Genomic DNA, 23,185 nt, shown 5'->3' with positions numbered 1-23,185 from the left:
TGTCACCTGCCCTTGTAAACATCAGCCAGCTCAAAGAGTCCTCTGGAAATGTGCCTTGGTGGCTCCCTCTCACCTGTTAAGCTCCTGGGGACAGTAGATGCTGTTTTTGGTGGTTACAGCTTAGTGCTGGAATAAGTCTAAAAAGTCAAATAATAAAGAGATTGGTTTGGTTTCCCCCAACTACCTGGAATAACTCTACATTCCTGTGGCTTCCCCTCCACCACCCGAAGGCTCTGCACTGTGAGGAGAGTGGGGTGCAGCCCATTAACATTGTTCTGTTCATCAGCCAGCAAGATGGGACCAAGAACAATATGATGTGCTCTCAGCTCTGACTGGCCTGGAGAATGGGGGTCTCTCTCCCGCAGGAGCGGGGTTTTTTTCCCCTCTGCAGGTCTCCCGGCCCCTGCTGACACAAGGGTTTCAGGGCATGCACTTGGTTTCCTTGCATGGTTGCATGTGCAGTAGCCCAGAAGGCCACCTGAATGGGATAGTGTTAATGACGGAGTCTGCTCAGAGGTCTGCATAACTGAGAAGCAATAGAGGAAAAGTGAGGCGGGGAAGGACAGCAGATGTGGTGGTGGTGGAAGAGAGAGAGCACATTGGCTAGGCAAGGGTGGGTAGGGGAGGCACACACACTGGCATAGCTGGTGGATAGAAGCATGCTGGCCAGCAACTCGTAACAAAAGCTGCTTTCACATCTATAAACCTGGTGGACTGCCAGGGAGACTGTTTTTCCTAAGTGAAGCAGAAAGACTGTGCTTACTGTGACCGGCTGTGGCATGCTCTGTCCCTGCCCCCTGGTGACATAGGTGATGGCATCATGCACTGAGGCGAAGAGGTGGTGCTTGGTGATGGTTTGGCTGAAGAAGTTGCCTTTTTCCAGCTGGTCAATGACAGAAGCTGAGGGGAAAAGGTGGCACAATTAACACCAGGACACCCTAGAGTGAAAGCATGAGGACTGGCCAACATGCCCAGCCTTGACCCCCACCCACCCTCCCTCCACACACTTAGAACCACCTCTCTCTTTTTCTTTGCTCTTTACCGTTTGCCTTTGAGATTATTTGCTTTGGGAAGTGTTGGCAAAATGATCCAAGCTGGAATTCAGGGAAACAGGAATGCTTCCCTGGATGTGGTCTCTGTTCTGAGGTATAAACAGACTCTGGCATTGCACCTTGGGAGTTTTGCCTACTTGCAGGGGCTTTGGCTGATCTCCTGAATGGGGCTTGGGAAAGATTCCCCACGCACATACTCTAGCTCAAATTCAGCTATGGCAGAAGCTGATGTGACTCGTGTTGACCTCAGAGGGATTTACACCACGGCTGAATTTGGTTTCTGATGTGGGATCTGAACTACCGGTCACACTGGGTTTGAAACCAGTTCTGTGAGCTGTTTCTATCTGGGTAACATCTGAGGCTGGTATGGTTTGGAGAGGAGAAGAGGAGACAGGGGAAGGTGAAACCAGAAGCAAGAACCTGACTCTGCCCCAAGGGAGGGCAGATGGGGATTTCAGTGCGACAAGATACATCCTCCTGAAGGGAGGACTTGCGATCAAATAGAGGGGTACAGCTTTGCTGCACCCGAGCTTTGAGGCCTCCTTACCATGGCAGCCAACAAGAAACACATCCACTTCTATCTCCTGGAAATCTCTGAATATCTGCAATGGACACCAGCACAAAGATGAGTCGAGCCCCTCCACAGACTCCTGTCCCTGGGGGCCATGCCCCATGCCCAGCAGCAGCCCCACACGCAGAATGGGATGGGGTACGAGATTACTAGCCAACTGCCCCAAAGCAGCCCCAGATGTCCCCCTGGCGCCTGCTGCTCTTTGATACCATAGACCTGGAGCCAATCTCCTGTGGGCTAGCAGGCTGCCTGGAAGACAAGTTAGGGATGTGAAACATACTCTACATCTTGATGCCCAATTTACAGCTGACAGGCCTGGGCAGACAGGGTGATGCAGAAGATGTTAAAATGCCAGCCTGAGGGAGTGAGTGTGTAGGAGAGAACAGCTTATCTGTGACAGACAGTAATGGCTCAGAGGGAGAGGTGGTGGGTGATGAGATCAGGGAGGGGATGGGGACAGGTTGGAGCCAGTGTCTGGTGAGATTTCACCTTAGCTGGTAGCAGAAGAGCAGAGCTGAGGCACTCAAGTTCCCAGCACTGGGTGTCTGAATGCTCCCACTTAGCAGAGCTCTGTAGCAGAGTCCCTAGGGCAGCAGTGCCTGGGACATTTTCCCTGCCTTTTCCCTTACATTCTTTAGGATCTTTATGCAAACAGTATCCACAAAGTTGACAGGGGTGAAGTCCAGTATGAGGGAATGGAGGTCGGGCTTTTTGAGACCTAAAGACTCCAGCGTGGGTTCATTGAAGGCTTTTGGGGTGCTGCTGGCTTGGGGCTCCAACTCTATCGTGCTTCCATTGGAGTCAACCACTGCAGGGCCAGATCCATTGCAGTCACTCCCCAGCTCCTGTGGGGAAGAAAACAGTGTCCCCCCATCAAATGAGATGATGGCATTCCTCAGGGAGCACCTCAGCCAATAGCAGACGAGCGTCAAACTGACTGAGTGCACTGTATCAGCATGGGCGGCAGTGAGAAAGAGGTTTGGAAAATATCTATTTCCACTGGTGGAAAAACAAGGCTTTGAAACGAGACGTTAAACAGAGGCCCTGACCCCTACTGATACCAATCACCCCAGCACACATCAGAGTGGGAGATGGCCCATGCCCTAGATTAATGACACATCTTATTCCCCAGGTGTCCGGGGAGGAAGAAGGGTTGAGAGGAGTTTGTTGCTTGCTAATGGAGGCTATGTGTTAATGATAGAGAAGACCATTGTGGTTGAGATTTTACTATGACATTGAATTATGTCAGGCACTGTAGGACTTGGATTTTTAAAGATCAACATAGATAAAATACCTGCATCTTGGTCTCCATGTCAATATCTACAAAGCCGAGGTCATCGCTGCTGGGGTCAGATGCCTCCGAGACCTTGGAGTTAGTTTTCTGTTACCAAAGCCAGATGGGGACAGAGAGCGTTAAAGAGGGGTTGGTGTAGCCGCACAGCCCACATCACCCCGCAGGAGGCTTGTCAACCCCAGCAAGGAGGTTTGGGACAATATAGGTCACAACATATAAGAAAAGCCTGATTCAGTCCCGTGAGCCACCTAGTTCAATATTCAGTCTCTGACCATGGCCAGGTCAACGGAAGATGCAAAGCTGCCAGAGTGGACAATTCTGGAATAACTTGCCCATGGAGGAGGTATCTTCCCTAGCCCAGTACATAGTGGTTGGCTTTATTCATCCTAAGATTTCATTCGCTCTTAGGACTGCCCTTATGCAATGAGTGGGGGTTTTCACTGAGCCGTCTGCAATGGCAGCTAGCTGCCTACACTCACCCACCATTCTCTCCCCGTACGAATATTACCATTAGTAAATATATTCTACACCAGGCCTAGAGTGGAAGCTTCTGGGGCACTCCACTGCTAACATTTGCAAGATGGAAAACTGACCATTTATTCAGAAGTGGTAGATAGAGGATTGGAACTGGGTTCTATTCCTGGTTCTGCCACTGGCCTGCTGGGTGACCTGAGGCAAATCACAGCTACATGCCTCAGTTTCCCCATGCATAAAATGGGAGTAATCTGACCTCTTCTGTGCAGTGCTTTGTGATCTGCTAATGAAAAGTGCTATATAAGAGCTAGGTATTCCTTCTCTTTATTCCCTTTCTCTTCAGCCAGTTTTGATCAATGACAGAACTTTAACTCACCCTAAGACAGCTCAGGGTCCCTAATGGCCTCTTCTGAGAGAATTTGCCTTTTGAAAGTCCAAATAACTTTTGCCAACTGAGTCTCCTGTATTTTCTCCTACTTGACATGCTCAAAGGAATCTAGTAAGTTAAGAGAGGCATGACTTCTCTGCAGATGGTATGCTGGTCTGTTCCCATCATATGTCCATCAGGGGGCGTATAAGTCCCTCTTTAATTATTTGTCTGGCATTGAAGTTAGGTTCATTAGTTTGGAATTCCCAAGATCACACCTTGCACTTGTTTCTAATATCTGACCACTCACCAAATGCTAGTGAATCACTGTCTCCTTAATTATTAACACCAGCAGCCTCTTCCCCAACCTTGGACACAACTCCAGTGTCAGGTGATTCCCTAGGATTTCTTTCCCATCCCTGGTGGCTCCAATCACAGTACAAATGCTTGTCAGGCACAGGAACGTTCCCCAGGGGCATTCGTCAGGAACATACCCTTGGGTCCCCTCCTCAGGGTAAGATAAGCCATTTCCATTGTGGGTCCATCTTTGATTTTTGAAGACTAGGGAGAGCCAATCTAGAGAAGTCGGGGCAGGGAGGAACGGAGAGCTCGGAAGAGGGAGTGAGAAGAGAGAAAGAGGAAAGAGGAGACCAAGAGAGATATGTAAGGAGAGAGGAGGATGAGGATATGGATGAAGGGAAGGAGTGAGAGAGACTGGAGGGAACCCCAGAAGAAAACATTTGGCAGAGACGAACCTTTTTCTTCTTTGCCTCTTCCTTCTTATCCTTCTCCTGCTGCTTCTTCAGTTTCTTGAGGGCTTTCTTCTTCTTCCCAATGAGGTAATCGACATTAATGCCACTCTGCAAAAGATACAGCTCCCTGGATATGGAAGCCACTGACTTGCTCTCTCCCAACCCACTTCCCACCGCAAGGTGCACGGAGTCGCCACAGCTGTTCCTGCACAGAATGGAGCGCTCTCCTTCCACATCCTTTTCTTGGCTTCTGGGAACAGGAGAGCTTGGAGCACTGGTTAACTGCAGGAGCAGAGCCCAGGAGCAGGATAGGAAGGGTTGGCTTGCAGTTAATACAATGGACTGGAACTCAGGAGAGCAGGGTTCAATTCCTGGCTCTGCCACAGGCTCCCTGGGTGACCTTGGGCCTCAGTTCCTACCTACCTACCTCAGAGGGGTGCTGTGAGGAGAACATCGCTGGTGTGTGAGATGCTCCAACACTATGAGGATAGGGGCCATATTAGCCTTTCGCTAGATCCACTACATACTGGGGAAGGGAGAACCCGTGCACTGTAGCATGAGAGCCGAGAGAATCAGGACTGTGGAGCTGTGCTGTTTTCCCAGCTAGACTGGAGAATAGCACCCCAGGCCTGAAGTGACCTCCTGGCCAAGGTACTGGAGACCAGGCTGTAGAGAAGAGTCAGGCCTCACTCCAGAGTGTGCTACATGAGTCCATCTCTGCCCCTGCCTCACCTTCTCCTTCAGGGCCTCTGCATACAGCTCAGCGTTGGCAAAATACACCGTGGCAGAAGAGCGGAAAATCTTCACACCTGGAATTTCCTCAGTCTGGAAACAAAGAAATGGAGGAAGTTGTGGAAGGGACACTGCCTCGAAGGAGTGAGGAAAATCAGTAATAGGGAGAGCTAGAGACATCACAGAAAAGCAAAGCCATGCCCCCCGGCATCTCTGAGCTCCCTTCCTCCTCAGCTCCCCCTCTCCGGTTCTCCCATTCTCCTGCTGCTCCACCTCACAGCTTGGAACTGCCTCACAGCATCCCTTAGAGAAGTGGTTCTCAACCAGGGGTATACATAGCACTGCGGGTACACAGAGGTCTTCCGGGGTACACATCAACTCATCTAGATATTTGCCTAGTTTTACAACAGGCTACAGTACATAAAAAGCACTAGTGAAGTCAGTCCAAACTAAAATTTCATACAATGACTTATTAATACTGCTCTATATACTATAGACTTTTTTTATATTCCAATCAATTTATTTTATAATGATATGGAAAAAATGAGAAAGGGCGCTGTGACACTTTCATATTTTTATGTCTGATTTTGTAAGCAAATAGTTTAAGTGAGGTGAAGCCTGGGGTACACAAGATAAATCAGATTCCTGAAAGGGGTACAGTAATCTGGAAAGGTCAAGAATCATTGCCTTAGAGCCCCCAAAGCCCCTACAGGGTCCCACCACTAGCACCGCCTGCAGCTTACACAGCTGAACTGGAGGGGGACCTGGCTTTCTAGGGCTTTGTAAAGAGCCAGGCACACGTGCAGTGCTCTGGAAAGGAGGAGCTCCTCCTCCCCAGGGGGAAGGGAAAGTGGCATCCAGTCCCTGAAGGCCAGTACTCACAGGCACTGATAGGACAGGAAAGCTCCTTCTGGGAAGGACAAATGTCTGACAAGGACTTTAACCTTTTTACTCCTGGATGTGCCCTATCTCAGCTCCCCTGGCTGCTCCCCAGCATCCTGGTTTGCCTAATACATTTAGCAGCAGCAAAGGAGCTGGTCTGTCTTTGTTCATGGGTCCCCTCTGGCCACTCCCTCAACTATCTTGCCACTCACTTGTACCTTGTTATATTCCACCAAGTCTCTGTAGATGTCTGTGTTGGAAACCTGCCCCAAGATGGAGTAGCGGGGCCTGAGGGGAGACAGAGAAAGAGAGCAGGGTTAGCAAAGGTACCGTCTATCTCACGGGGAGTGATGTTGTGCCTTACATTCAAAGTACTGCCCCAGTGACCTGGTGGTGATATAACATTGACAGCCACGCTGTGAGAGAGCATAGTAGTGCTAACAGGCTAAAGCCTTTTGTGTGTGCCCACGAGCTGCCTGCCATTGGCTATGGCTTTGCTTCACCCATGGGTGGTGAAGGTGGGCAGGGGTACAGAATTAATAGCGGGTTTTCAGCAAATGGGCTTCTCAGATTGTGATGATGTCATCAGTGGCTCCTTTGTGCCCATTAGCAGCCCCCCGTGACATGCACACGAGTATACAGACAGGGCAGGGTACTACTAGTCGCTCAGTAGCACTTACTGGAGCTGAGAGGGAGGTGCATGGGATATTGGGACAGTGCTACTCACATCTGGGTCCGGAAGATGACTGTGAGCAGGGCAAACGCCACAGAGACCCCCAGCCCCATGTCTAGGTTCAGCAGAAGGGTGGCCACGAAGGTCACAAGCCAGATGAGCTGTAGCAGAAAAAGGCAGGGGAAGTGCTGGGGAAGGGGAGCAGGTTTGCGGTAGACACTGGCTACTTCGGTGTGATGTTCACTAGTGCACTGGCCATCACTGCCAATGCTGATGCTGCCATGCAGTCCCAGGGAGAGCTGTACTGTGGGAGGGACCTTCTTTCAGGGGAGATGTTAAAACAAGGCCCTGCCTGCCTGTCTCTAGTGGGAATCCCGGGTAGAAGTTAGAGATCCCAGGACACCCTTTGAAAAGGGATATGGAAGGGAATGCCAGTGTCCTGGCTGACATCCCCATCTCGTTAACATGCGCTCTCTGTGACATACAAAGAGGGATAAGCTCATGCTGAGTGCAGATTGGCTATTGCATTTACCTGCAGAGTCTCTGTGCTGTTGGGATTCAGTTCCCTGCTCTGAATCCTGCGGGGATCTGGTTCCCCACTCTGAAGCCCCCAGGGATGCAACAAGGCGAAAGCCAAGATGGACTTGAGCCATGGAGGTTAGATCTGGATCCAGTTCAGGCCCACTGCAGAAATAGGCCTGCACTGTGAGGTTCAGAATCTGGTCCCTGTGATTTGGGGTTCAGAGTCCTGGTTCTGTCAAATTTCTATGGCCCAAATTCTAGTCTCAGTTGGTTCAAGCCTGGTAAGAAGTGTCCTGGGAGAACTGCCACCTCCCTTAGTAAGGGGCTATCAGGAGCCAGACCAGGGCAGCACTGAGGACTTCCCTTTTTGTGCCCCCCAAAGGCAGAGCCCTATGGGCTTGTGTCAGGGGAATCAGGCCCCATGGTCCAAGGCCCGTGAAGGCCTGTTGTGTTTCTTACCAGATCTATGCGATTGGACCTCCACAGTGTGCGGATGTCTGTGAACTGCTTGAACATGCCCTTCAGGTTCACAATGATGATGGCAGCTAAGATGGCCTGGAAGAGAAATCCCCAAAGCTGTAAGGACTCAGCAGGCACTATGAGGCCACCCCAGGACCCCACAGGCTGATGATTCCAGGGGCCTGTGTTTCCCACAAGCACCTGCCTGGACAGAAAAGGGTAGCCCTTCCCCACTATTACTCTGTCCTCCCATATGGGACCTGACCTGAGGGGGGCGGAGCAAACAGTGAGCGAGGAAGCTCAGGCTTTGACCCCCAGTTCAGTGATTCAGCCAAAGCGAGGGAGGGATGGGAGGGAAATGCTGCCAAGAAAACACTGACCTTCCAGTGGAAGGTGAGACCTAGGGCACTCCCTTTTGCAGAGACCACTGAGTCAAACAACACAGCTGCATTTTCAAAGGCAGGAATGGAGCAATGGTCATTAACAACCCCTCCTGTAATGAAGGGAGCTGTGGTAATGTGAAGGGGACTCTAGCCTCATGCAGCAGGGTGCTAGCTGGACTCCTGCAGGAGTCAGGATGGGAGCATTTCCCTCTGTGCCACTGCATCACACAACTGGATAGAAGGGTTATGGGTGCTTTTCTGTCATTCTGTGATGCCTCAAATGCCAGATAGCGCTGGAGGAGGGACTCTGTAAGAGATGCATCAATGATTTGACCCAGTTCAGCAGAGGAGGATACTAGAGAGGATGCACAGTCCAATGCATCCAATGATCTGATCCAGTGCGGCAGGGGAAGATACTTGCGAGGATGGACCAGCTATGGGAACTCACTTGTCCCTATATTTTTATAGGACTTGTGGCCTGCTTTTGTCCTTCATGGGCTGATCTATAAGTGGTGCCAGAAGCTGTAATGGGCCTGGAGACTTGGGGTAACTGTCTAGATGGGTGAAAAGGCAGGAAGGCAGGCAACGCTAGGACAATACATACTTTGGGCAGGTCTTGGAAGAGCTGTCCAATCTTCAAAATGGTCACTAAGATGACAAGTGAGGCGATAACCCCGGCCACCTGGAGAAGAGGGAGGAGAGATAAAGGAGAGAAGGGACAGGCATGCATGGACATTTCCACCTCCGATGCAGAGACACCACCTGTATGTTGTGTCTGATATAGTGGGCGTCACACTGGCCCCGAGAGAGCATGCTGGGCGAGAAGGGGGTGCAGGTGAGCTCACGTAGGAAGGCTGTCTGGCCGGTGATCCAGCATGTCCCCCTTACACCCTCTCATGTTCCCATCAGGTCCGCGAGTGCCAGAGCAAGTAACAGGCAGCCCTTGCCCTGCGGGTGGGAGTTATTTATGAGAATTGCCCCACTGCCCCCAGCTCTCTGCTCCCAGTGGAGCATCAATAACAATTTACTCTTTAAGTACTTATTTGGTCTGGCAGATGATCTGGCCCATGAATGATGGGTAATTACCATCCGTCCATTGCCCACTGTCACCATTGGTTAACACCCTACATGGCTTTCCACAGCGCCTTTCTGGGGTTTTCCCAGTCAGGCCAGAGATGATAGGGAAGCTTCGTTGCCTCATGCTGGAATCCTCCAGGATTCCTCAGGGCTGAAACTGATGGGAGCACCAGCCACTTGGGACTCACCTGACTGTTCCCTCCAGTGGTCTCCTGCACCAGGGTCCGGGACATGGAGCAGCTGATGCTGAAGCACTGGAAAAAGCCACCCACGAAATTACAAATCCCCAGGGCTATCAGCTCCTGCAAGAGGCAAAGCAGTGCGAGGGGTCAGGAACTGCATGGAGGCTCCACCCTTGCTGGGCAGAGCAGAGCAGGCCCTCGCCTGGTGTCATGGGAGACCCCAAAGAGAGGGGCGGGCACTGCCCAGACTCAGATTCCTGCGGCATGTGGGTGCCAAAGACAAAAACAAAGAATTAAAAAAAAGGGGAAGAGAGGCGGGAGGGAAAAGTCCAGAGCGTAGCGGGGTCCTCACCTGGTTACTGTTCACCTTGTAGCCGTGCTTCAGGGCAAAGATCTTGCCCAGGGAGATGCAGATGGCATAGCCCACCACGGCGATGGCAAAGGCATTGCCCACCACTTGCCCAAAGTAACTGACATTGGGAACCACTGGTGGTTTCATCCTGCAGCCAAGAGAAGGAAACCCAGCTGGAAAGAGGCTTTCCCTCAGGGATGGCAGCCTGCTCCCCCTGGCACAGCCCCACCACGCCATCCCCAGTGTCAGAGGCTGCAGCAGAAACGTATGCCATTCTCTGCCTATAATGAAGTGCCTGCTACAGAGCCCGGCCTGCACCCTCACTCACCCACTGGGGATGTCGCCCACAACAGAAATCCCAAACTTGGCCTTCAGGCCAGCTCCATAGGAGATCCCCGTGGAGACGATGATCTGAAAAGAAGGGACAGCGTGAGGCAAAGAGCGTCCCTGCTATGCAACCTCCATGAGCCTGCTAGAGAACAGCAGACACATGCAGGCCTCTGCTCAGGGCCCTCCTCGGAGGGGGTCAATGAAAGGGGCCGCCCTAGCTGAAAACCCAGACTGGCAGGAAGAGTCCACCAGCCACTAAGTGCCTCCCCGCAACCAAGGGAAGAGCCCCAGGGCCAAGAATCAACAGACAAAAAAAAAAACAACATGGATCAGGAGCCCTTTGAAACGAATCAGACCAGGTGAAGGGTTGAAGGAGGGGACAGGATGAGGACAGAGAGCAGGGAACCCCAGCCAGCGCCCACTGTCCCACGGGGTAGCCAAGGGCAGCCGAGTCTCCATGACCCATTTCACCCAGAGACAAGCAGGGGCCACTCAGGTCTGGTTGTGGGTTTGTGCTGGGAAGGGGATGGCTGTCCAACATTACGCACTGCTAGCCTGGGCCAGATTTAACCCGGGGACCTGCAGATAGAAGGCGACAGGGCTGCCTTTCTGGGCTCTGAATGCAATTGTCACCCCTGGGGCCAGTGGACTTGCTGGCTGAGAGACCTGGCTCTGGGTGCTCCCAGCTGCGCCTTTCCTGGCAACTGATGTAAGAGGAGCCCATCAGCTGTCCTCTCTGTCTGGCCCTAGCACAGCCCCTGCTAGCGAAAACTGCTCTCCTTGGACCAGTGGTTTTCAAACTTTTTGTACTGTGACCCCTTTCACACAGCAAGGCCCTGAGTGTGACCCCCCCCCCATACACTGAAAACAGGAGGGGGGGATTCATTTAATTTAAGGGAGGCTCAGGGCTGTGAGCCCCCACCAAGCTGACAGCTTGCAATCCCCATGTCACCTTGCAGCCCCAAGGGGTTACGACCCCCAGTTTGAGAACCCATGCCTCGTACAATCCCAGGGAAACCTCAGCCAGACAGAGCCCCCTCCCTGGCTGGCTCCAGCACACACCCAGCACTGGGGGACACATTCTAGGAAAACTGGGGCTTGCCTCTGGAACACCAGTGGTGAGACTAAACCAAAACCTGACCTCTTCAGGCCACGTTGCCTAACCTACCCAAGTGCCAAAACCTCCTGGCCACAGCAGAGGACGCGAAACACTAGCACGAGGGGCAGCCACTAAACAACCACCAGTACAGGCACCTGGCAGAGAGCCGAGCCGTGCTCTATGGGGGTGACAGCCTGCCCTGTGCAGAGCCCCATGGGGCTGGGTGCTCTAGATGCCATGCAGTTTGTGACACGCCCCTCCTTACCGTGATGAGTTCTATGGGGATGGGCATGGGGAGCTTGGAGGCGAACTTGGCACTGAGCATCTTCACAGCGAGGATGGCGGCCATGGCAATCAGGCTAGTGACCAGGGTGCCCACGTTGGTCTGTGGCAGCTTGGTGCAGATCTCAATGAAAGTCTACAAGGAGAGGAGGAGGGGAGACCATGACACCAAATCCATTCAGGACACAGAGCCCTGGCGTGGAGGGGCCACTCACTGGATACATCCTGTGGAACCAGAGAGCATCAGCACGTGCCCACGTTCACGTCTCAGCACTGGCTGTGCTATCCCCGGGGCAGGGGTCCTGTCATCCCCTGTGTACATTTGGCAACTTGCACAAAGTGGGCCTGTGGAGGCTGGGGTCGCCAAGCACTAGCGCAATACAGCAAGTAATACTGACGCAGACTACATACCCATAGGGTGCTGCACTGGCCACATCCCAAGGAAAACCAGCCTGAGGAAGCCTCCTCACTGTCCAACCCCCGTGAACACCCAAGGAGCACTACTCGCTTGGGAGTTCTAAGGGAATCCCAGCTGCTGGAGAAACCCGTCCTCCCGTATAGCCCCAGTGCAGACCCTCCCTTGTGCTAGGCCCATCAGCCCTGGTCTGGTCCCAGCACAGGTCCCCATTAGCAAACACTGCCCCCTGGGAAATCCCAGCCCAGTCTGACCCCAGCAGAGACCCCATTAGCAAACACTGCCCCCTGGGAAATCCCAGGCCCAGTCTGACCCCAGCAGAGACCCCATTAGCAAACACTGCCCCCTGGGAAATCCCAGCCCAGTCTGATCCCATTAGCAAACACTGCTGCCTTGGGAAATCCCAGCTCAGTCTGAGCCCAGCAGATTCCTTCAGCAAATGCTGCTCCTCTGGGAAAGTGGCAGGACTGGATTCTTCCATGGGTAAGAGTATTTATCAGAAAACATTAGTGGCAGCATCTAAAATCCTGTGAGGGCAGATCCAATGCTGGTGTATGTAGTCATAGCTCCACTGAAGTCAATGGACCCCACTGAAGCACATGCAGCTATGACCATTGACATCACCTGAGGAGCTGGTTATATAAAATGAGGAGCTTGGTCCCTTTCCATGTGACTAAGATCTATCACATGACACCTATTTACCGATCAGCTGACAGCAGCCTGGTTGGTTCACAGCTGACCAGTTGAGAGTACATATGGAATTTTGTCCCTATGAGATGTTCCTTCATTTTATGGATGGAACAAGTTGACCATATCCTGAGTTCCTGATTCAGGCAAATTCCCATGAAAGTCAACAAGAGTAAAACTGAGAGAAGGAGGGGCCCAGGGTTTGACCCTTAAGAATGTCTGTGGTCATCAGTCTGTTACTGGGGATCCCCAGGGGTCCCCCAAACTGTACGCAACACCAGAGAATGTGTTTGTGCACACACTCCTCTTGTCTGAAAGTGTTCTGTAACAGGAGATGTAGGATCAGTGCTGGAAGGGTTAAATCCCCCCACCCCCACCCACCCTAGTTGGGCTCTACTTACAGTGAACATGGATAATGGCCCTGACTTCTCAGCCACCTCCACCCCAAAGACGTACTTCAGCTGAGAGACCAGCACCTGGACGGCAGCGGCCGTGGTATAGCCCCGCACCAAGGGTTCGGACAGGTAGGTGACCACAAATCCAAACTGCAGCATCCCCAGGGCCATCTGGAAAGAGACCCAGCGATAGTCAGCAACCAACTTCCTCTCGCAGGGTTCTCACCCTGACGGCAACCTCGCCTGGGCATGGCGGGGCACAGCTAAACATAAGGGTCGCCTTGGGCAGAGCTGCAGGGCTTGGGGGACAGAACTACAGCTATGCAGCTGCCACCTCTTTCAGTTTTCCTGAGGAACAAATCGAACACTTGTATTTTTGCCCCTAACAGCCGTGGGCTGGGATGCCCAGAGCCTCCTCTGCTTGCCCTGGAAACTCAGTGGGACAGAACCTGGTAGGGTTTGTGCTGGGAAGGCCAGCCCAGGGGTCACCCAAGCTGCATGACTGTGGTTTGTGCTCAGGGCCATTTGTGCAGCAGAGTACACAGGGAGGGGAGGGAGGCCCAGTGACATCTCTACACTTGATCGGGTGGCTCTTTGGGGGAGCACCCTTTGGAAAGGATGGGGGACAACACAGAAATCTGGTGTGCTGGGCAGAACCTGAGACCCCTGGTTCCCAGGCTGGTGGGACTGAGAGTGGGGATCGCACTTCATACAACCATGCTGATTGGCCTAGCCACAAGCGGAATAGGGGTCAGCCTCAGGGAAGGACAGTGTCCCCAGTCCTGCTCTGGGAGGGGCTCACAAACATCACCAAGGGCCTGCAGTGAGCCCGGCCTCTGGACTGGTGCCAGGATGCACCCTTCAGGAATCAGCTGCGTGGCATCTCCCCCAGGACCAGCTCAAGGTCTCCAAGGGTAAATGCAGCTTGTGCCCTTGGAGCAGGGACTAGCCACTGAGAGACGTGATGTAAGCAGCAGAGCTGGTCTTGGTGTTGGGGAGTGGAGGAGGAATGCCCCTTGCCCATGCCGTTCACCTGCCCTGGGGGGAATGGGAGCAACTGAGGGCCAAAGGAGGAAGACAGAGCACGGAGCATGAGTGCAGCAGCACATGGGAAAGCTGCCACTGCCCCCAGATTCAATGGGTGTTTCAGGGAGGTCAGGCCTGGACTGGAGGTTGGATGGCATGGCCCTCTCAGTCTTGGACCTGTCAGGGTCCCAGGGTGTGCTGACTACCTCCACCCATGGACACTGGTTCTGCCCACCCACCAGCCTTTGGAAACAACATCCTGGCCCAGTCTCCTGCCCTGCCCGGAGGACCCTGCTCACCTGGAAGACGCCCACCAGGACAGTGAGTGTAGCCACCAGTTCCACCCTGGCGCTGTCTCTCCTTGCCTCGTTGAGGACTGTCTCATTTGTGCCATTGTCCGGATCCATGAAGTTGCTGTTAGGCATCAGTGAGCCTGTCACGCTGCCGATCATGACAGAGATGACGGCAAAGGGGCCTGCGTGGAGGGACACAGGGTGAGGTCATGAGAGTTGCCAACTCAAACCTGTGCCCTGGCAGACTGTGTGTAGCCGAGACCTGCCCACCCTGTATCCTCTTGGGAGCGGGGTCACACCCAGGATGCCTCTGCTTGTCACCCTCCTGTAGCCAGCACAGCTACCCGGCTGCTCACTCATCTGTATCTGGCTCACAGGGTCACTTTGAGCGCTCAGCTAGGGATGTGCAAGAATCGCTCACAGGGGGCATGTGGCTGCTGGCACAGCAACTGCTGAGCGCTCTTTGTGTGGGCAGAGAAGGGCTGTGCACACACTCCTCCAGTCCTGTGCGTGGGGCCAATCTCTCCAGTTCCCTGGCAGTGGTGTGTGTGGGCCCAAGTCTGAGCTGTGTGCATAGGACATATGCTCCTGACTCTGGCTGCTTCTCTTTCCTTGGTGATGCAGGAGTGCAAGGTCCCCACAGGCCCCGCCATCCTGGGCACCCCTGGCTCACCCACAGGCCCCCCCATCCTGGGCACCCCCGGCTCACCCAGAGGCCCCAGCTTTCTGTTCATGCACAGCACCCTGCCCCCCCTCACTCCTGACCTCCATCCTGGGCACCCTGGCTCACCCCAATCACCCAACTGCCTGCTCACCCACTGAGATGTGCCTAGATGTTCCAAACAGGGAGTACAGGAGGACAGGATAGAAGGATGAATAGAGGCCAGTGACGGGAGGCACCCCTGCCAGGAGTGCATAAGCTAAACCTAAACACAGCAATGAAGGCAGGAGAGTTACTAGAGGCTCCCCCCCATCCCATGCACCCCCCCACCCCAGCTCCCCGCCCTTCTCCACACACACTAACACCAGACCCATCCCTACACACACACACACACACACTCTCATAGCTCTCTGCCTGCCCATACACCCACCCCCATAATGTACTGTATACCCCTCCCCCACACCTACAGCAGGGCTACAGCCTTTGGCCCACAAGTGACCGGGATGAGAGATGCCTGGCTGCGTCCCAGAGCGATCACCCCTAGAGGAATGTGTTTGCAGGCACTCCCATGGCAGAGGTGGGGGCTGTGGTACTTACCCTGGGGGAGGTGCATGATGCCCACACTGAACCCCGAGGTAATATCACCGAGGAGCCAGTCTCTGAATGGGTACCGGGGCAGCCAGCTCAGGATCGGCAGGAACCGGAACAGAAGGGACTTGGCAGTAGCACGTGAGCACCTGGAGGGGCGGGGGAGCCACAAATGAGGAGAAAGCTTGGGTGCACTAGGGCCCTACAGAGTCAGGAGGTCTGGAGCAAGGGGATCCGGGCCTTGGCAGAGTCCCGCCCTGTCCGGGCAGGGGTCAATGTACTGAGAGCACTATATCAGCTAAAGTCCAAACCAAACACCCCCCATGCAGGACCCCTGGACTCCCTCTGAGGGGCCCCTTCAGTAAGGACTGGAGCACCAAACTGCAGCTTTAGAAGCACCAGGCCAAGTCCGCATGCAGTGGTGGCAAAGGCCTGTGCAGAATGCTGGCCCAGGGCATCACTGGCCTTCCTGCCGCTTCGGCCCTGGGCTGGCCAGGGGCCCAGCATGCCCTGGGGGGGATGCCTGGCACACAGCACTCCCCACCTGGCTGGCACTCGGCTGTGTGTGGAGTCAAGGAATAGCAGCTCCGGCAGCACCAGAGGACATGGGCCAAAGGGCAAGCATGGCATGGGTGAATCCAGCCTCAGGGGCTGATGCCTTTACACCCCTTCCCCCTGCTCTGGCTCCAGCAGTGGGGCCTGGTCCTGGGCAGTCTCAAACACAGTGCTTTTTCCTGGGGACATGAGTCATTTTAGCCCTGGACCCCTGCATATGGACAGGGCAGGAGACAGCGGGAGCCCGGTCAGGCAAAGAAAAAACACCCTGCCAGGGTCCTAAACCCCTATCAGCAACCCCAGGGCGGTGCCACTTCCCCCTCTCCAGTGACTGGGGAGGTGCGTGAAGAGCCTCCTACCTTACGTCCCGGAGCCTGCTGCAGACAGAGGGCCTTGGAGCCTGGGTTCTCGGTGCGATCTCCTCTAGCTCAGCCTCGCTCAGAACCTCGCTGTCTGCCTGGGACGCCCAGGGGCGGCGCCGCAGCTCACTCTGCTCCATCGTCCCGGCACCAACCCCACCCGCACTCAGGCTGAGACGAGAAGGGGAGATTGGCTCAGTGCTGGCAGTGCTACTGCCCCCCCGGGGGACGCCCACGCCCTGCCGCCATTGCCTAGAGGCCAGTTCAGCCTTGTGTGCTGGGGAGTCCCAGGCCACGGGTGCCCCTCGGGGAGCTGTTTCTCCTGCCAGTTGAGGAGCTGTGCCAATCTCCACCACTCCATTGCCAGCTGAGGCCAGAGTCTAAATCTGCTGAGGGATCCAGTGGGTTGGTGCGACCTGGCAACACTCACAGTTAGACTCTGACCTCAGGAGCCAAGGACAGGCCCAGCCTTTGGGAGCTCCCAGAAGCCATGGGGGCAGGAGAGAACCAGGGCTCAGTGGGGGTGCAGGGAGCTCAGCAATGCCGGGGGGCAGCACAGCATGGAGCCTGCTGTTTGGGGAGGACACCAGTAGGTGGACTCACTTTGGGAACACTGGGGCATTCAGGAGCAGAACTATTCCCTTGGAGCAGTCCTAGGCCACTTGGAGATGGATAGATCCAGGGCCCTGCCTCTTCAGGCTGCTGGTGCTGTGACTCCCCTGCAACTTATGATTAGGGAGCACAAGGCACCAGGATTTGGGAGGGGAGCTCCCTGCCTCTTTCCCACTCCTGTCCCTCCACCAGAATCTGGGCCCGTATCTCACCCCTAGGAACACTGCAGCCCAGGCCCTTGGCCGCGCAGCTCCGTGTCACTGCACGGCTCCAGGCTGGAGTCAGTGCTTGTCCGAGCCCAGCCTGCTCCCCAGGTCCGATCCTGCAAGGAAGTTGCAGCTCCATGCTCATTACCTCGCAGCTGGCTGCTTTGGAAATGATTCTGCTGTCCCAGGTGCTGGTGGCTGTGGAGGAGCAGCAGCTGGCTGAGGAGAGTGTGAGGGGGACAGTCCCTGGGCAAACCCAGAGTGATTCTGGGCTGCATCCTGGCCACAGTGTGGACCCTACACTCACTGCCCTCTTTGCAGTCCCTGGCATAGGGGCAGGCCCAAGGGCTGGAGGGTGCATGGTCAGTGTGCTGTGTATTCCAGCTATTCTGGACTAGGGGATGGTCCGTTGGGGATCACTGTATCCCGAGTGCAAGTGCAAACAGCCCAGCGGCTGCTCTGTCTAGCCTATGCCAGGGACAAACAGAGGCTGCTGAGTGGCCAGGAAAAGGCTCCCTGCAGCCAGCTCAAGCTCCACAGGACAGCCCAATGCTGAGCCTGCACCTGCAGACTTTGCACTTTTCACATGAGGGGGTTTTGTTCTCAGCAAGAGTAACTGACTTTCAAGGCAAAACGGGCAGCCATTGGTGGGGGTTACCAATACACTCCATCTCCACCCCCCAGATACTCACATGTACAGCTGTGTACCTATACCCTCCACCCCCACCCCTCCAGACACTCACATGTACAGCTGTGTATCTATACCCTCCATCCCTACCCCTCCAGACACTCACATGTACAGCTGTGTATCTATACCCTCTACCCCCACCCCTCCAGACACTCACATGTACAGCTGTGTATCTATACCCTCCACCCCCACCCCTCCAGACACTCACATGTACAGCTGTGTATCTATACCCTCCACCCCTACCCCCCCAGACACTCACATGTACAGCTGTGTATCTATACCCTCCACCTCCACCCTTCCAGACACTCACATGTACAGCTGTGTATCTATACCCTCCACCCCAACCCCAGGCACTCACATGTACAGCTGTGTATCTATACCCTCCACCCTCACCCCCCAGACACTCACATGTACAGCTGTGTACCGATACCCTCCACCGCTACCCCCAGACACTCACATGTACAGCTGTGTATCTATACCCTCCACCCCTACCCCCCCAGACACTCACATGTACAGCTGTGCATCTATACCCTCCACCTCCATCCCAGACACTCACATGTACAGTTGTGTATCTATACCCTCCATCCCCACCCCTCCAGACACTCACATGTACAGCTGTGTACCGATACCCTCCACCCCCACCCCCCAGACACTCACATGTACAGCTGTGTACCTATACCCTCCACCCCCACCCCCCAGACACCACATATACAGCTGTGTACCTATACCCTCCGTGCCTGCCTTCCTCCGCGCATGTTCAGATATACAAGTGCACGCACATAGGTATGCACACCCCCCTCTCCAGTCAGACTTAGCAAGGATTTTAATTGCCAGGTCTGAATGTGTTCAGCGCTGGTGAAAGGGGCCAGAGCGGCAACCCTGCAGCCTCCATTTCTGCAGGCAGGGGTCATGGGAGGGAGAGGCACATCCAGCCATTGGCATCTGTTGCTATTGCTAAGCCCCGGCTGTGGGGTGGTGGGAGGTGCTATCATTTGGGCAGCAGGCCCTGCTCCCAAGAACGACTTTGTCTCTTGGCCCTAGGCTCAGCCCGCTGCTCAATCTCACATGGGCCAGACCTCAGCAAGGTGGGAGCCGCCCAGACAGAGGGCAGGGCTCTGGTGTAGGGCTCAGGTACACAGGGCACAGTGCCAGCCCCCAGAGGAATGAAGCAGAGCCCACTTGGCTGTGGGAGCAGCAAGCGCTGGCCAATCTCCTCTCCTTGCTTTGAGCCCCTCATGAGACCCCACACACATAGCAGCGAACAAGCTCAGCCCTTCACCCCAGGCGTGATCCCTGCCAGTGCTCAGGGTTTAGAGCTACAGCCACCAAGGAGAACTTGGCCTGCGCAGCTCCCCGGGGGCCTCACAGGGCTACAATAGCAGCGCAGCAGTTCCTGCTCGTGCTGGTGCCTGGGCTCTGAAACCCAGCCGGGAGGGATGGGAAGGCTCTTGGAGCCCGAGTGGGAACAGCTACGCAATCTTTAGCACAATCATGCAAGCCCAGCGTGACCACCCAGCCTTTATTGAAGGGGCATCCCTGCCCAGCAAGCACAGCACAGGTGCGGGGGGGGGGGAGGGGGGCTGCCTGTGTGGCACAGCGCACTCTGAATAGGTGGGCATGATGTACTGTGGCTGCCTGCAGGCAGCCCCCCAGCATGCCCTCCTGGGGGCCTGGAGGAGGCTGGGACATTCCCCAGGGACCTCCTTAGTACAGCAGTCAGGCCCCTTGCTTTCACACCAGCATCCCGGTGAAGGCAGTCGCAGCAGGGCACGGTGGGGATACTTCCCCGTGGTACCCCAGCTCCTCGCAGCGACAGGGCTGATCAAGGAAGTGGGCTATTTCCCTCCCAGCCAGCCTACCTCAGGGAGAGCCTAACCCACCCGTCCTGTGGGGCTGGGCAGAGCCAGCTCTGTGCTCAGGGTCTGACGGCACGTCTACACTGCACTGCCACCCCTGGCTGTGAGTCTCAGAGGCCAGGCCTATGGCCGGGACTCTTGGGGCTTGTGTAGGGTGATCCCCTTTGGGGGTGGGGGTGGCGGCACGGGATAGAAACAAAGGGAAACCACGTGAGGGACAAGGGTTTATTTTACAGGAGGTTTTAGGGAAACACCATTTCCCTCAGCACATTGTGTATTTTTTCTCAGGTGCCCTCCAGTACACTGTACAAGTCTCACAAGCTTCAGTGTAATGTTAAAACAGTGCAGGAGGGCCTGGAAAATCAAGGATGGGTGGCTCGCACTACGGTGCTAAAAACAGCAGCGTAGCCGTCCCCGCTCGGGCTCGGAGAGCCCTTCCCGGCCGGGTTGCAGAGCCCAGGTACCAGCCCAAGCGGGAATGGCTGCGCTGCTATTTTAGGCTGGAGTCTCCAGCCTAGGAGCCTTGCTCCAGTGGGCACCATGCCAAAAGTCACCGCTGACTGGTTGCTCTGGCAGAGGCCAGGGGCCAAAGTGGGACACATCACAACAGACACATGCTGACAACCCCTCCAGGCACAAATCCACCGTCTGCACCTAGAGTTCGTACCTCATGGAGATGGGGGCATAACCCCCATTAGTGCTAACTGGGTGTCCCACCCCTGTTAGTGCTAATGGGGTATCCTGCCCCCCTTGATTTGGGGCATAGCCCCCATGAGCGCTAACGGGGTGTCCCACCCCCATGATTTGGGGCATAGCCCCACGGACGGGTAATGGAGGTGCTCTTTGCACACTCAGCTCAGATCCAGTGAAGCTGAGGCCAGGCTGAGCTGCTCCTGGTGCTATGCTGAGATGGCTGGAGCAACTTCCCTGCTGGGTGAGGTGCCCTTCTTCCCTCTGGCTAGCTGCAGCTCTCCCCCTCAGCGGGAGGAGACTCTGTCTCGCGATCGCTGGTGCTTACCTGCTGTGGGGTGCGAGCTGCCGTGCCCGACAGCCCTCCAGTGAAGTGTGCACGCTCCTTCCCACTATTAATACTTGACTCTGATCTTTGAGACACCACTCCCCCCTCCCACCCTCCTTCACCTGCCAAGAGGGTGCCACAGCCTCATGTGTCAATAGGTTTAAAGGGGCAAACCCTGAAAGTGCAGTTGCCAGGCTGGGGGCCCCTGGGTGGGCAATCTGGCCCCAAGGAGGCTAGGGCAGAGGCCTGTGGGTCATCTACAGGGGGATGTCTTCCTGAAATCCTTTCCTGCACTGCGCAACCTCCCACATCTCTGTCATGGCACCACAGCACAGCTGCCTCAGGAGAGCTGAGTGGAGATCCTTGAAGTCTACCAATGTGGCACCTCAATCAGCCACAGGGTGGCCCTGCTGAGCACAGCCCTGTGCTTCCATGATAGAGTAACCAGACATCTGGATATTAGGGGCTTTGTCTTATCTAAGTAACTGTATCCCCTCCTCCTGCAAAAAGTGTCTTGATTTTTTCACATTTGCTATCTGGTCACCCTACCCCAGGCTGGCTGGATGAGGCCTCAGGGTGAAATGTTCTTGCTGGCCTGTCCATCTTTTCAGTCCTTGGCAGTCGCTGACACATTGAGGATAGCCCTATGCCCCTTCCAGAGACCCTGGCTTAAAACCGTTCCCCCGGGTGTGGAGTGGGCACTCTTCATCCACACTGCGAGGACCAGAGGCTAGTAGCAGCCCCAGGAGCTGCCTGCAGAGGGCACCCTCAGGGGCAACTTGTATGTTTCCTACCCAGGGGCAAGTAGCCTCAGTCTAGGGCTGTTCCTCAGTCAGAGCCATGGGAACCTTGCTCCCAGTGGCTGGGAGCCTGGGGCAGCAGGAGCCTTGGGCATTGTCAGACTACGTGTGTTGGAGTCTAGGATCCGTGTTTGGCATGTGTTGGAGTCTAGGATCCAGGGCCGGCTCCAGCGTTTTTGCCACCCCAAGCACAGCTGCGACCATTCGGCGGAAGGTCCTTTGCTCCGACAGGGAGTGACGGCCCCGCTGCCAAATTGATGCTGAATGGCTGGACGTGCCACCTCCCTCTTCATTGGCCGCCCCAGGCACCTGCTTGCTAGGCTGGTGCCTGGGGCTGGCCCTGCTAGGGTCTCTCACAAAGAGATCCCTGGCACCAGCCCTTCCCATCTCTCAGGCAGCCAGATCCCAAACCAGACACGGCTTTGCAGGTCACAGCCAACACCCCTAACCAGAGGGGGATGCTGCTCCACTCTGTACCAGCAACAGTTTGGCTTCAAACAGCCCCCCGTCCTTGCAGGCCTTGGCCCGCTGCCAACCTGCTTATCCTGCATGCCCCTGACTTCCCTCCTCTCATGTCCCCCACTCTGCCAGCTCCACTCCCTGTCACAACCCCAAGCAGCTTTGCACCTTTTCCTGTGCTAATCCCCAGGATCCTTCCTGAACCTGCAGCTATGCCCTTCCCTCTGCTCCTTCAAACCCTGCCCCAGACTCACTCCTCCCAGGCAGCCCTGTCCCATTATCAATGCCCTAATCCAGCCTTTTCCTGGGCACTGCCCCTGAACACACACCAAGCACCACCTCTCAGACTCTTTCACTGCCAGACCCCTTGATCTCCCAGCATTCCAGAGTGCCAGATCCTCAGTGCCACAGGCATCTCTGGGTCAGCAGGAATAACCTTGGATGGTCCTATAACACCCTTGCCTGCAGCCCCGATGCTCCCATAGGCTACTGAGTTCCTAGGGCAATGCCCACTGGCAAAGGTGGGTGCTTACCGGAGTGTTCTACAGGGACAGCTGTACCTAGTGGCCTATTCTATGTGCACTCTCTGAGTACATGCGCTCAGAGCAGGAGTTCCCTTATCTTGTTCCAAAGTTCCCTGTGAGGCTCCCTGAGTTCAACTCAACCTTTCACATCTTCCAGCTCCCTGGGGTGGGAAGGGGTTGGGTAAGGTTTCAGTCTAGCATTGCTGAGTCATAGCTGGCCCTCCACCTGCGTGACTCATCCAGCATTAGTAGAGTGCTTTTTGTGCTCCCATTAGGCACTGGGCCACTCAAAGACACAGGTCCCCAAACCATCCCTGCCCCCAAGGGCATGCAAGCTACACATGACAGGACGCAGCAAGTGAATGGACATAGGACACTGAATGAAATTACCCCAGTGCTCATGGATGGGGCTCAGAGCTGCCTGGTCTCAGAAGAACCATCCTCAGGTGAAACAACCTGTGGTTAGAAAACCCAGTGTAACCAGTTCCCATGGTGCAGACACTTGCGTGGTTATCCTGCTTTCTTCCTCGCACCGTTTCTGCTAGAGGGCAGCATGATCA

General features: G+C 55.1%; 1 protein-coding gene across 1 annotated transcript; it reads right to left on the bottom strand.

Annotated features, from left to right (window-relative positions):
* Positions 1-113: 113 nt before the first annotated feature.
* On the bottom strand, positions 114-16,602 carry SLC26A6 (solute carrier family 26 member 6). The gene is made up of 20 exons (XM_032801346.2): positions 16,463-16,602; positions 15,558-15,697; positions 15,115-15,225; positions 14,306-14,481; positions 12,987-13,151; positions 11,467-11,619; positions 10,101-10,183; positions 9,773-9,920; positions 9,427-9,540; positions 8,766-8,843; positions 7,779-7,874; positions 6,852-6,958; positions 6,343-6,412; positions 5,243-5,335; positions 4,514-4,618; positions 2,918-3,004; positions 2,253-2,468; positions 1,600-1,654; positions 764-900; positions 114-137 (listed from the first exon to the last, which is right to left on the bottom strand). The coding sequence occupies exons 1-20, from the start codon at positions 16,600-16,602 to the stop codon at positions 114-116; spliced, it is 2,298 nt and encodes a 765-aa protein (XP_032657237.1).
* Positions 16,603-23,185: the final 6,583 nt, after the last annotated feature.

Source organism: Chelonoidis abingdonii, chromosome 17, assembly GCF_003597395.2.
Source record: "Chelonoidis abingdonii isolate Lonesome George chromosome 17, CheloAbing_2.0, whole genome shotgun sequence".
In the NCBI taxonomy this organism is placed as follows: Eukaryota; Metazoa; Chordata; order Testudines; family Testudinidae; genus Chelonoidis; species Chelonoidis abingdonii.
The sequence above is the reverse complement of the archived record's forward strand: the minus strand, read 5'-3'. Positions and strand labels throughout refer to the sequence as shown.